At 37.1% G+C, this 13,645-nt stretch overlaps 1 protein-coding gene across 1 annotated transcript; it reads right to left on the bottom strand.

Moving 5' to 3' along the window:
- Positions 1–2,000: 2,000 nt before the first annotated feature.
- LOC124166460 (piggyBac transposable element-derived protein 3-like) lies at positions 2,001–13,237 on the bottom strand. The gene is made up of 5 exons (XM_046543991.1): positions 13,205–13,237; positions 10,316–10,532; positions 8,750–9,955; positions 2,130–2,275; positions 2,001–2,015 (listed from the first exon to the last, which is right to left on the bottom strand). Exons 1-5 carry the CDS (start codon positions 13,235–13,237, stop codon positions 2,001–2,003), a joined length of 1,617 nt encoding a protein of 538 aa, XP_046399947.1.
- Positions 13,238–13,645: the final 408 nt, after the last annotated feature.

Here is a 13,645-nt window from a genome sequence, read left to right as displayed (position 1 = left end):
AACAGAGGTACTTTCTCAAAGACATATAAGTATACCTAGGATATAGTTTCGGTAGAAAATCTTGAAGGGGACCACTGCTTAACGTCCCATCCGACGGAGGAAGTGTTGCACATGAAGTGTCCTCCAGTTATCGTTTTAAAGATCGAGCTACGTATAAACAATTATCTACCACCCCCGGATTTTGAGATCAGATACCTAGGGATGAAGCCGAAAAATCTAAACCGATGCCATTCATTTGGTTTGATGAATCAACATGTTGACTACCATGCTTATCCAATAATTTACGATTACGTAAAATAGACGATAGAAAAATGCTGCTTTTTTTTGAAAAACTCAATTACACACTTGTCGAAAATCATCATTGGAATCAGCATAAAACTGCCACTTATCTCTTCTATCTTAGCAACGCTTTGCGGTTTATTATGCTGAGTAAGCAGCTAATTGTATACATTACTTCATCACTATAATTAATACCTAGATTGGTGTGAGACAGCTCACCACTCAATTCTCCTGTACGCTAATATTTTCACACCTAGAAATTCTTTCTATTTGGCATCCTTCTTTACCTGATCTATATACTTTACATGAGGCTTTACTTTTCCATTCTTACCATTCAATTTTACCTCGATGATTGTTTTCATCATGCGAACATGACTCAATATATGGCCAATGAAGTCATTTTGCCTTTTTATTAAGATTTTCACAAGGCCTTCTCTCTTTGTCTTCTTAAATTTTCTAATAGCATCATTAAATACAATAATCAAGTTCTTGCCCATTCAAGTGCATCGCTGACTTGTCAAGTCGATAAATTCAACTTCACTTGTCACTTTCAGCTATGCCTGTGAGTCAAAGGGTGACCCAGATAAAACGAAACTTTGAAACGTTTTGGAATTTATTGCCAACACGTAGCCTTATATTTTATTTAACAAAGACTTATTCCAATTATTTGAACTCCGAGGAGAAATAAATGTGTTGGCTTGCTAAGAAGATAATAGATGCAGCGTTCTAGTAACATTTTTCAATGAATGCGTCTGTCACGACAAGAAAACCGCAAACCCCAGGGCAAATTTCGCAAAAATTCTCGTGGCATAATGCAAGCTGCTAATGAGAGGCTAATTAATAATGGCCAGCCCTTAGGGGGTCCAGCATTCCGTAACTTCTCATTAGAGCTAACTGAGAGAGAGAGAAACAAGACATTCAGCTGTTTCCCTCTCAACAAGCATCGACTTAGCAACAGCATTTTGCAACTGCGTACTTCAAAATTCACGATCCCTCAGGGTCATATATATTCGGCACCGAAAACATGGACTGACCCAGATTTGACGGCAGTTTTCATTAAATTTTAGACTGCAGAGTAATTACTAAACCTCATTAACATGACTAACTAAAGTGGCACGCTCATATCGGTGTGACCCGGCAACGCTTTCTCTTTCCCTCAGGATCTGCCCATTTCAAACCGACATTTTACAATCTCTCACGTAGGGTCTTCCTAAATATCCGAAGGAATTCATTAAAGGTCATTGTTGCCAACAATTTGTTCCCAAAGCTCCCATATCGGGATTAAAAGTGAACTTCACGACAGTGTTCCTGCTTACAAAGTGTAATACCTTGGTCTTGATCTTAAGTTTAGATTGTTTTAAAATTAAAATAATAACTTGAACGGTGATCCTGAGATTCTTCGCATTAGCTACGATCTTTGTGCCCGTACACGGCACTTCTTGTCTTTCGCAAGTGCCGCGTTCATATGGCGGGGAGCCAGAATTAACCTAACCAGAGAACCTGATTAGTTCTTTATTGAGCGGGGACAGGGAAATTGCATTTAAAAATGAATGATGAGTGATTAAGTACTTCATAAAAATCACATAAAAATTTCCGACGCTTTCAGCAATGTCACAGCTCATCTCGTCAGGACCCGAAGCAGCCCACGCTAAATGGCAGAACGATTCCACCAATGTTCATTGTCACCAACATTTTGTTAACACGCATAAAAAATTATTCCTTCAGCGAAGGGATCTCTAAAAAAGCATTAGAACAGTATAATAGCAGTGAAAATACTTCCAGACTTTACTTAACACGGAACGATCGCTTTCGGCCTTCTTTTGTTTCGACCAACATGTTTTTCAATGTACCATAGGCTGGCTTGACAGCCGAAACCGATCATTCTGTGATAAATATACTGTGGAAGTCACAAAGTCTCCCTTTTCATTGCTATTAAGGAGCACTTCCACCAAGTCATGGGATCCAATTCCGATGTAAGAACAGCATGGACTAGGATCTAGGGAACAATTACATTACATACAGAGCAAATGATTAAAAATACAACAACAGCAACAAAAATATTTAACAGGATTATGCATGAACAGGATAATACTATGATAAGTTGTTAGCAAAAAACGCTATTAAATACTTGCAGCATTAATTAACAGCTTGCTACCCAGTTAAAATATTGTTAAAAAACTATAAGATAAAAATGCTAAAAATAATTTTTCATTCAAAAAAACTATGCAGAATAAGATATACAATCTCATACTTTTCAGGCGCATCTTAATTATTCACAAGTTCTCACGAGATTCACACCAGATAATTCAGTTTATGTATTCCCACGTTTCGGTGGTAAAAAATTACTTACGAATTAAAAATAGTTTTTTTTTTACCTCTAAAGACGACGGTAGACTTAGCCAATAAAACGCCGACGTAAGTTAGCTCAATTATTTAGCATATTCAACTAGCAGTCACGTTTTTAGGACATTTAACTGCTGTTTTTTTCTAAGAACAAATCAATGGAGATCTCCCGGCGCATGTAGGTCGTGTCACAGGCGCACGCTAGGGCACATGTCTATTACACGTGCCTGGAAATATTTTTCCCCTCTCTTTTCGTGTTCCATTATCCTTTCGCTGCCTTTCTCTTCCCCTCATTCAGGTCGAGTTCACGTACGAAAGAAGAGAAAAAAGAAAGTTCACGCACGTTGGAGCATATGCTCTTCGCCCCTTGGATTTCATTGTTATCATCTCCAGGCAACCGTAACGACATGGAGTCCTTGTGCTTTCTTCTCTTCAGAAATTCCAGAGAACGGTTTAATGCAAAATCAGACTAAAATGAGGAACTCGGGCGGAAAATAGCAATAAAAAATATACGTGGAAAATACATATTTATTTCGTATATTAGGCACGAGAAATTATCAAAAATTCAGACTACATATACATATGTATATGTGCGAATATCGATATGTTATAAAAGGAATCTGGAATACTTCAGTAGGTAGGTATTTTGGAAATGAAATATGTATTACGCATTTTTTGTCCCGTTAACATGGGGGCAACTCCGTAGTGAGGTACTGAGCTATTGCCACGCAAACATTTTTGTGGATGCACTTCGCAGTTACCATGAAAGAAGTTTTCATAGGTATCCAACCTTTTCAAAGCTTTGTTCAATACTCTGAATTTTTAAAGACATTAAATTATTTAGGGAATAGTAGGAATAAAAAGTTGGCTATTTTCACATGTTAATTCTTATAATTCCTACGATAAGGATTTTCACAAAATTACGCCCGCTACTATTGATTTATATATATATTTTTTTATATCACGAGATGTGGGTGTGTTTGACCCACATCTCGTGATATAAAAAAAAATATATATATATATATAATAAGGGGTCGTGAAGTATAAAGTTTGAACTATTGATTTAATTAAATTATTAAGGTTGGACGAAGATGTGCGATTATGATTGAGAAATATATTAGAATTCGGTGTCCAAGGGATACGAAAGAGTCTTTGTCCTGAGCTGACATCGAGCGTAAAATCAAATGCATTCATAAATATCTAATTGATCTATTTTGTTTTCTCTACCTAATTTCTGCACCTATCTCTGTTTAGATTAAAAACTCACTAGTTCCCTCTGGCTTCTCACCCACTCAATTGTCTGAAACAATTAATTTCAAAATGGGTAACATTGCGAAATCTTATTGTTGATGCTCACTCAAAGCTTTCCTTTAATTAAACTCAAATAAAACTCAATTTGTGTTGCCATAGTTCAGCAAGTGAGCAGTTGCGACCCCATGGTTATGGAGAAAAAAGGTGCTGAAAATTGTCTCCTCTACTAACTCCTGGATTATTGCAGGTTAAAACGAAACCATACCAGGAAAATATTATAAAATAAAACATCATGTGGAAATAGTAAAATTTTAACTACATTAGGTACCTCCTATGATAAACGATTTCCACGACGTCATGCTCGCTACTATTACTTAAAAAAACAGTGGAGTTATGAAATGCGGGGTCTTGACAGCAGCTATGACGCATGCATTCGTAATGCTCTCATGAAAATGTTACCATCGCCTCAGAAATGGGAGAATAGATTGATCACTTCTCTACGCATGAGAAACGGGACGACAAGCCTCTAAATCCAAACTAATATTGAGGGCCTTATTCCAATTCTAGGGATGGCATATCCGCACGTAAAACGCATTGCCCGCAGAAGCCGCGTTGTCGAAGCAGCTCGCGGTCGCGAAAATGAGATTATGGGAAGAGTTCGGTTCGCCATTAAGTTCACGTCAGCGCACACAAGTAGGAGGCCAATGCAGAGAGTGGATGGTAATTCGAGTTTATATCGCGTCAGATATTTTCCTCTTGAGCAGATATAAGGCCCTGAAAGCTGGTTGACATACGCTTTGCCACTCGGGAGAAGTGCGTGTTAAATTGTGTGGATAAAAAAGCCGGCACACTGAACAAAGATGACTTCAAGAAACATCACTAAGGTGTGGTTATTCCTGAGTGGCGAAAAAATTGGCTCAAAAATTCTCTAGGTAAATTTATATGGACTATATGCTTCTCACACACTCGAACAAACAGCGTAATAGTTGTCATAGCTCGAATCACTACATATTGTCAAACCAAGCACTTACTTTTAATAACATTATTTCCTGTTACTTTTTTAGCATAATCGAAAGAAAAAATCATTGCGCATCAATATAACGCTTTGGAAACTCTAATTGGTATATTGATGGTTTAGAAAGTTAAGGTTTAACATGTTCTGCATAAACACATTGTCAAATATAGATATGATTTAGTGCATATATAATTTTTGTTATCGAATGTGAATCATATTTTCATCGCAGAATAATAAAATAAATTATAGATAAATATTAAATAAAAATTGGAGTTAATTTTAAATAGATATGCAATACTGACGTACGCATAAAAAATTTCTGCCTTTCTACAGTAGCATTCTTTTCTTGAAGGAGATAGCACAAAAAAAATACACAGTAGTAGTTTTGTTGGAATCAACACATTTTTATATAACATCAATTAAACATTTTTTTTACCAATATCATTTTAAATCAGAAATTTTATGTTAATCGTACACACTTCACTAAGATAGGGGTATCGTAATGTATATGGAAAAACATTTATGTTTTCTTCAAAATGCTAACACGTTGCTAAAATTCTTAAACGCTAGAATATAAATAAAAAATTATTCCGAAGGAAATCAATTCTACATGAAATTAATTCCTCATATCAGACGTCTTAAAAGATTTCAAGCCTCGATTTGATCTTTGAGGAAGGCTAAAATAACACCCACACCTTTATTGACGCGTGCATGAATTCTGCAAGCCGTATTGCGAAAAGAGAATAATCCGGATCATGTCAAATAGAATGAATAATTTTGCACACCAATGCTTTCCAATAGTAGAGAAAATGAACCGAGCTGTTTCCAATTTTATGGTTGCCCTCCCTTGGTGTTTCCATTCGCATAGAAGCTTTTCTAGACTAGATATACCTTCCATTTCCTAGGGCACATATTTGAATATGAACCAATACAAAAATTATTGCGGATCCATTCTCATCGAAAATATGAAATGGAGCGATTTCGGTTACGAATATCGAGCTCCTGAGATCCTAGATGTGGCAAATGTGGGAAAGAACTAACTCATGAGAGCTTTGAGTGCGTGACTTTCGGAAAATATCGCAAAGACTGCTCCATCCTTCGCATCAGAAAGTAATTTTCCGGATAATTCAATCGAACAAAATAATTCCCCTAAAAGTTAGCTAACAATAATCCAAATCTTGGAAACATCTTGCAGTGTAGTTTAAGCAATAGCAAAAAAGAAAAGAACGTTGCTTTGAAAATAATTCCATTAAAGGTTCAATAAAAATATTACTGTGAACATAGATCAGTTTCAAATCAGCATTGCTCCATTTCATAAGATAATATGCCTTCTTCAATTTTCTGCCAGATAGTTAAGGCAACCGCATTATCTTGCATCTAACCGCAATGGTTATGCATTTGAAACATTTCCAAGCCAATCGCAATATTTATAAGATCGTTCACAGCAATATAAATACGGCAGGAATGGGAGGGTGCTAACTGGCTTTTTATAGCAACACCTAAAAAAATGTTACATAAAAGACACTGAAATATTTACATCAAAGCTAAAGAGAAAGCTTTCTAAGTGTAAATTCGAATAAATCATAAGTAACTTCTCACGAAACCACAGATATAATCGATTTTTTATCGTTGGCTTCATACCTTGAATATGCAGCGAGCGTATGGGATCCGGTGCAGAAAGACTTAATCCGCGAAATGAATAAAATACAAAGGAAGGCTGCGCGTTTCGTCAAAAACTGCTACGGGCGTACAGACAGTGTTACCCAGATGTTAAGCGAATTAGGCTGGGAGCCGTTGGAGACTCGGAGGCTGCGCGCTAGGCTTAGATTGCTTGAACAATTGAGAATGGATATCTTTAAGAGAGACACAGAGAACATATTATTAGAGCCACACTATATCTCCAGGTCCGATAGAAGTGATAAATTAAGAGAGATGTTTTGCCGAACGGATAGATATGGGAATTCGTTTTTCCCCCGAACCATAAAGGACTTTAATAAACGCTAGTCCCAACCTCGTTAGAGCACTTCTTTTTTTTATAGTTGTAAACGGCTGGTGTCCTAACACCCCCTGCCACACGCCTTTTAGGCGGCTCGCGGGGTATTATGTAGATGTAGATGTAGATACCAGACCTGAAAAATACGTTATGTAGATTGTCTTAATGTGTCATACTGGTAAATTGAGATACTCAACGAGGATATCGTATTTATTACGTCTATTTTAAGTCATATGAACTCTACAGGCATATTTTAGCGTTGATGTACTTTAAATAGAGGGTAATTGCTATTGCTCCAATACCCAATCTTAGGGAAATATATGGAACAGGTAAAGAAAGATGTAAAAGAGGAGAATTACGTAGATGTGAAAAGATTATCTGATAGGAAATTGAGTGGGGAGCTGCGTCAAACCAATCTTAGGATTGTTGACCAGTGACGATGATGACCCAATCTTAAATGCTTTGGTTAGTATTTTGCCGGCTTTTAGAGTTAAAAAATAATCAAGCGCCATTCGTGGTAAGTAAGCAATAAGCGATAGAATAAAATTAAATATGATTCTATTACTTATCTAAATCGTCAGAATTTCGATCATAGCAATGCGGGCGCATTAATATGGCCGCATTTTAATAGTTTAGAGGCTATAAACGAGTTCAATACCACCATTGCGCTAGATAAAATCTAAAGTTAAAAGCCATTTAATGAAAGCAATTAAGAATAAATTGGTCGTAAACCACTCAAAATTGCCTTAAAATTTATACACTGTGCAACATAAAACCATTCAGTAGATTTTCGCTGAGGTGTACGATATATGTGAGAGATAAGCTAAATAGTTCCACGGCTATTTCATGCTCTATAACGGTCGTTAATCTCTTTCACTATGGAGTACTAAGGCTAAACAGTCTATCATGCACCATTCTAATGTTCATTCATCCGCAGTCTGAGCAGAATGAGATTGACTAGAGGTAACTAATTCATGATAACTCTTTAATACTAATCGGTAAAAATTAAAACAACCGTAAGAGTGATTTTTAGTCATAGTTGGACGATTGCTGGTAAAACATTCAATTTGGTTTTACTCCGATATTGTTAGTTTTAATTTTCATTTCAGCCTAAAGATATGATGCATTATGCAAATACCACTTCTGTTACCTTTCATTAGAAAACATAGGTTTTCAAAGATCAAACGTCATACATTAATGAGGCACACTTTAAACCGATTTCTCGCATCCACTTACCTAAGGCTTGTCTAAATACTTAAATTCCCATCCATAAGAAGTAAACTGATGTTGCTACTTGTGCTAAAAAGGTTAATATTGGGTATCAACATGAATTCGTACTCACTATAAAATTAACTTGGAATTTGGTATGTCCCTCCCAGGCAAAAAAGTTGAAAATTACATTGTTTTAGCATCATGCATAAGGCAACCGAATATACAATATGATTCCCTATCAACTCGTTTCTTAACCCATTTCTGCCCAAGCGCAGAATTAATTGTTTCTTTAAAACTTTTTTCATGCAAATGTTGTCATTTCGTTGTAATCTATACGAATATGATGTTTTTTTGTTCATAAGTCAAGTACTTTAGTAGAAAAAAAATGTTGCGTTTTCGTAACGTTGGGCGTTAGTGGGGTTGCCTAGGCCAACATTGAAATCAAACTCAAGGGTCAAGAACAAAACGCTTATAATATATTAAGATCACAAATGAATGAATGACATTGAAAATAAAATAAATATACATATAATACTCATTTGTTTATAAATTACAATCACATCACATTTTGTCATGGAATATTCTGAAACACGTTGAGTGCAAAGGGACATTACATTTCACACATATGAATACAGTTTGCGATTTGCAATGCCTACATCTTCTTCTGCTCTTTTTTTCCAAGCGTTTGATTAAATGTCCCACTTTGTCCTTTCTAACACAGTCTGGAAGGCCCCCTTTAGGTGGGCGACCCAGTCCTTGATTATTCGTCACGTCAGGATCTTGCACTTCTTCTTGATTTCTGTTGCCCACTTGGTTTGGTATGGTTTCTTCCATAACTCCCGATTGAAGTAACGATAAAACTATGCAACTCTTGAAGTCCAGTTGCGAAGCTCTATCACCGGTGGCCAATTGGAAAAACTTCCAGGCATTGACAGCCGCCATATCTAGAGAATTTATAAATAATGGCCACCACCATTTCTTTCCCCTCGTTCTTATTCTGTAGTTCGCTACACCATTGTCATGGAGATCAACTCCTCCCATACCCTGGTTATACTCGCGAATTAAATTTGGTTGAGGGATGAAAACGGCCTTCCTTGCCGTACGATCCCATCGTTTGGCTTGGTTCAATGGAATCAAAAATCCACAGTTAGAAGCGATTGTAACCACAGCGTTATCAAACCAACGAACCACAAATATTTGGTTTTTTCGGTCAAAGGCTGAGAAGTAATACCCTTTTTTCCTTATTTTGGAAATTTCTTTAGAAGCGGGCAAAGGGCATTTAGCAATTCTACTTTCTCGAACAGTTCCTGTACCAAAATATCCCCTCTCACCTAATATGCACAAGAGGCTGTGGCTTGTAAAGAAATTGTCAAAAAACAACTTATGCTCTCCAGGAAACTGAACGACTGAGAGTAAATCAAGTACAACTTTTTCTCCCAACCCTAGATTTTCTCCATTGTTTATATTGGTTTTGTATTTGTCACCAGACCCAGCATATGGCTTGAAGTGGAATACGTAACCTTGAGCTGATGCTAGGCACCAAACCTTGAAACCAAATCTAACGGGTTTCCCCTTTACATACATTTTACTGGAATGCCGTCCAAAGTAAGGTACCATCTGTTCATCAATGGAAAGTTCATGTGAAAATATTCCAAATTTGGCAAATCTCTCATTAAGTTTATCGAAAAATGGCCTAAGCTTAGCAAATTTATCGTTTACCCCGAGATGACTATTGTCCGCAAGGTGCAACCACCTTTTTATTTCCTCAAATCTGTTTCTAGACATAACATTTCTAACCAACGGGCATTCATAATCTGGACGTTTCATCCAGTAAGAACGCATGTTAGGTCGTGTATTATATCCTGTCAGAAATAAAATTCCAAAGAACTTTATGATTTCCGATCTTGATATGGTAAAACTATGTTCGTTCTTTGATCTCGCGTATGTGATTGAAAATTCTAATATCATATCCAACAAATCGGTATCCAAAAACAATTGAAATGTTTCAAATGGCGTGATATTACCGAAAGAGTTTTTCAAACGCTCTTGTAAGATATGCTCGGTGTTTTGAGGTTTCGTCTGATAGATGGGAGAAGAATTTTTTACCCATTTTATTTCCTCCGTGTTTTTTCTGCGCTTTTTCCCTTTGTTCGTGTTCAGTAGAGGCTGAGTTGGTTCTTCCATTCCGGGGATGGTTTTTGAAGTATGAATTTCCAGCTTACCTACGATGTCTCTCGGTGTTGTCTGGTCGGTGTCGTTCAAAAGCATGACATCGTCGTTGATGTCTTCCTCGTCGGACAAAGGATCAGCCTCTGGAGGTAGGACCACAACGTCAGTTGGAGATTCATCGTTCGCCTCGTCAGTTTCGTCAGTTGCCTCAATTTCCTCTAAAACTGACACGATTTCTTCCACAGTAGTGAATGTCTTACAAAAACTCATCTGTGGAAAAGTAACAGGAATCAGAGTATGTCAACCGAAAGGCTGGTCTGTGACAAGTGAATACTTCAAATATACTTTAAATAACGCAAATGCTAAAATACGAAAAACAATCATAATAATCCAAGAAAATCAACTTATGTACGTACCTTAAACACACTCGGAAAGTAATTATGTTCACAGGAGGTATCGATATGTAACCCGGGAATAAGATAAGGGAAAATGCAAGGTAAAACACGAGGATAACCAATGCCAAATAACTGGAAAATGGTAACACATATGCAGGCAAACTCTAGAGAGAGACTAAAAGCCAAGCGCGGCAGAAAGAAACAGACGGTGTCTCGCTCGAAGTTCCTCACGCAGATAAGCTTGTAGAACAATGTAGCAGTCCTTCTGCCCAACGTTGCGAAAACGCAACATTATTTTCAACTCTGAAAATTGATACCTTGGAACTAATTTTATCATCGAAAATTATTCTCATGATCATTTACAAAGACTAAACTGTTATTATCAAAGCAGTGAATAGAAACAATGTTGGATAGGGCTTAGAAATTTTTTTTTAATTTTCGTCTCTAAAAAAGTGCTCGGAGTAGCCATATTTGAAAAATCATAACAAAAAATAAAAAAATCTTAGAACGACAAATGACCAATTATTACGTGAAGTAAGTGTAAAACTACATAGAAAAAAATATTGAGCTGCCTAAAAAAATTTAAGATTCTAACTGTTCTCCATCAAAATTAATGTTGCGTTTTCGCAACGTTGGGCAGAAATGGGTTAAAGCATCCCAGGGGCTAGTAAATTATAGCATCATCATGGCAATGATAAAAACTCTTAATAATGGCAATAAATTGCAGAAATATAGGTCGATTGAATGAATTATTTATACTAAGTAAGAAATTCAAAATAAAAAATTACTTCTTAACCGGGTTTTGATCTAGGATTGCCGATAAGGTATCCATCACATTAAAAGGCCAAACAATGACAGTTCATGCAATCTTCCAATCCATGTATTCCAAAGATGACACTTGCGTTTCAAGTCCATATTGAAATACAGAAAACGGATTTCGTGCTCGCTAAACCACTATCTGAGGAAAAAAGCCTGTTATTTTGGCAGCTCATCTGAATGGCTATAGTTAGACAGAGGATCGAATTCTGACTAATGCAAATGATTTCTTCATTTTGAATTGCATAATTGCTGTGAATAATTTAAACATAACTAAGAAATAACTTAATTTAATCGAAATTGAAACGTTATCATGGAGATGAATAGGAAAAATTCATAAATTATTTCATCATTTCATATTGAAAGGAATGTTATTTTGCGTTGGATGAAGTTCAGTATCCAGCAATTCACAGGGAAATGGCTGATACTAGTGCAACTAATCACTGTAAAAATCTGAAAAAAAAGTCTAACAGGACTATAAATAGCAAAACGGCAATGAATTTTGCTGTAGTCCATTGCCTTCATACACGTACGGCTCGTATTTCGGGTAAGGCCGCGGCTGCAGAGAGTGTACATCTGAGATGAGATTCAATTCTTTTTTTTCCGCCTTTCCCACAATCCCTTTCCACGGCCCCAGAATGCTCTTCATGAGGTCACGCACCGCGCTCGGCGAATTGAATCAAGCGGGGACACATCCGCCTGAGGCAAACGCAGCCAGCCCGCCCTGGGGACTTGTTTATTCCACCACGGCAATTTACTCCACAATGCACTTCAGAAATAATGGCCTAAACGTGGTCGGACGCGATCTAATCCCGTAAAATTTGATATTATTCTAACTGGTACTCGGATAACCTCAGAGGAACACTGAGGAAAGATAAAATGCTGACATATGGTATAATATTTGCTGGAGACGACCGGCGCAACTGAGAACATTTAAGGTACGTTTTCATGAACGCGTTTCAGGCGAAGAGACGCGAAAACGGGATCTGCAGCCAATCAAAAGCATGGAGTCGTCCGCGTGAGTTCGCCCGAGACGCGTCGCCCGAAGTTGACATTTTCTCAACTTTCGACGCGCCGAAAGCGTGGAACTCGCTAACATGGCTTCTTGCGTGAACCTTGTCTCTGTTGATGAATTTATCATATCCAAAACTAGGGAGAAGTATACTTGCGTATACAATTTTAGAGACTACGGATACCGGACACAACGCAACTAGTCGGATACAGTCGCGACTGCGGCATTTACCCAAAAGGTTTTATTGTTACTTGTATATACTCTTAAGGCTGGAAGGCGATACTTGGTGGGACTTGGTGACGGGAAACATAATAAAGATACACTTTTGTATCCTCCACAGAAGTTTTAATAACCGACCCAGGTTTCGACTTGGACTTTCTTGAGCATTTAGAAATTTTAAGAGCATGTCGCAACAAAAATGTACCTGTGGTAAACGACCTTTTGTACCCCTCCCACTCCTCTCCTTTATTATCAGTTCTGCTGGACTCAGCAAGTAAACCCACTGACCTTGAGGAACGTATTTCCTCGTTAGCTCTTCCCCCTCCCACCATCACCACCTCCTCCCTGTCTTAACCCTCCCGCCCTCCCTGGTATATATAAGCTCGCAAATTTGTGTATATTCACGTTAATAATGACATAGTGTACTGTCGAAACCTGGGTCGGTTATTAAAACATCTGTGGAACATACAAAAGTGTATTTTTATTATGTTTCCTCTTACCTGGTTATCTTGAACTTGGATACTTTCCCTCATCGTAAGAATCACTAAGGGGCCTAACCCTTAACCGGTGACGTGCGGTCTGAGAAAACTCTGCGTTTTTTTTTATTATGAATATTATCAAAATGTTTTTTAAATACCTAAAATCAACGTTGGCTTCATATTTTTGCATAATAAGGATGTATCACTATTAAAAATAAACATTTTTATTATTTAATTCTGTAAATTTACAAATTGTTTCGATTAGCGGTCTGAGAGACCTCAGGTCATGCCTGCAGAATACATCGAGAGAAGGAATAAATGAGATAAATTCAATTTTATCCTTTTAGTTACCCATATTTCTCTTACATTTAAGGCCTTATTTTGAAATATGGCGAGATATCGACACTTAAAAACGATAACAATAACTCAGGTATTTTTGAAATCAGTTTAAAATGACTTTTT

Source organism: Ischnura elegans, chromosome 10 (genome assembly GCF_921293095.1).
Source record: "Ischnura elegans chromosome 10, ioIscEleg1.1, whole genome shotgun sequence".
NCBI classification, from domain to species: domain Eukaryota; kingdom Metazoa; phylum Arthropoda; class Insecta; order Odonata; family Coenagrionidae; genus Ischnura; species Ischnura elegans.
This window is presented reverse-complemented; position numbering and strand designations above follow the sequence as displayed.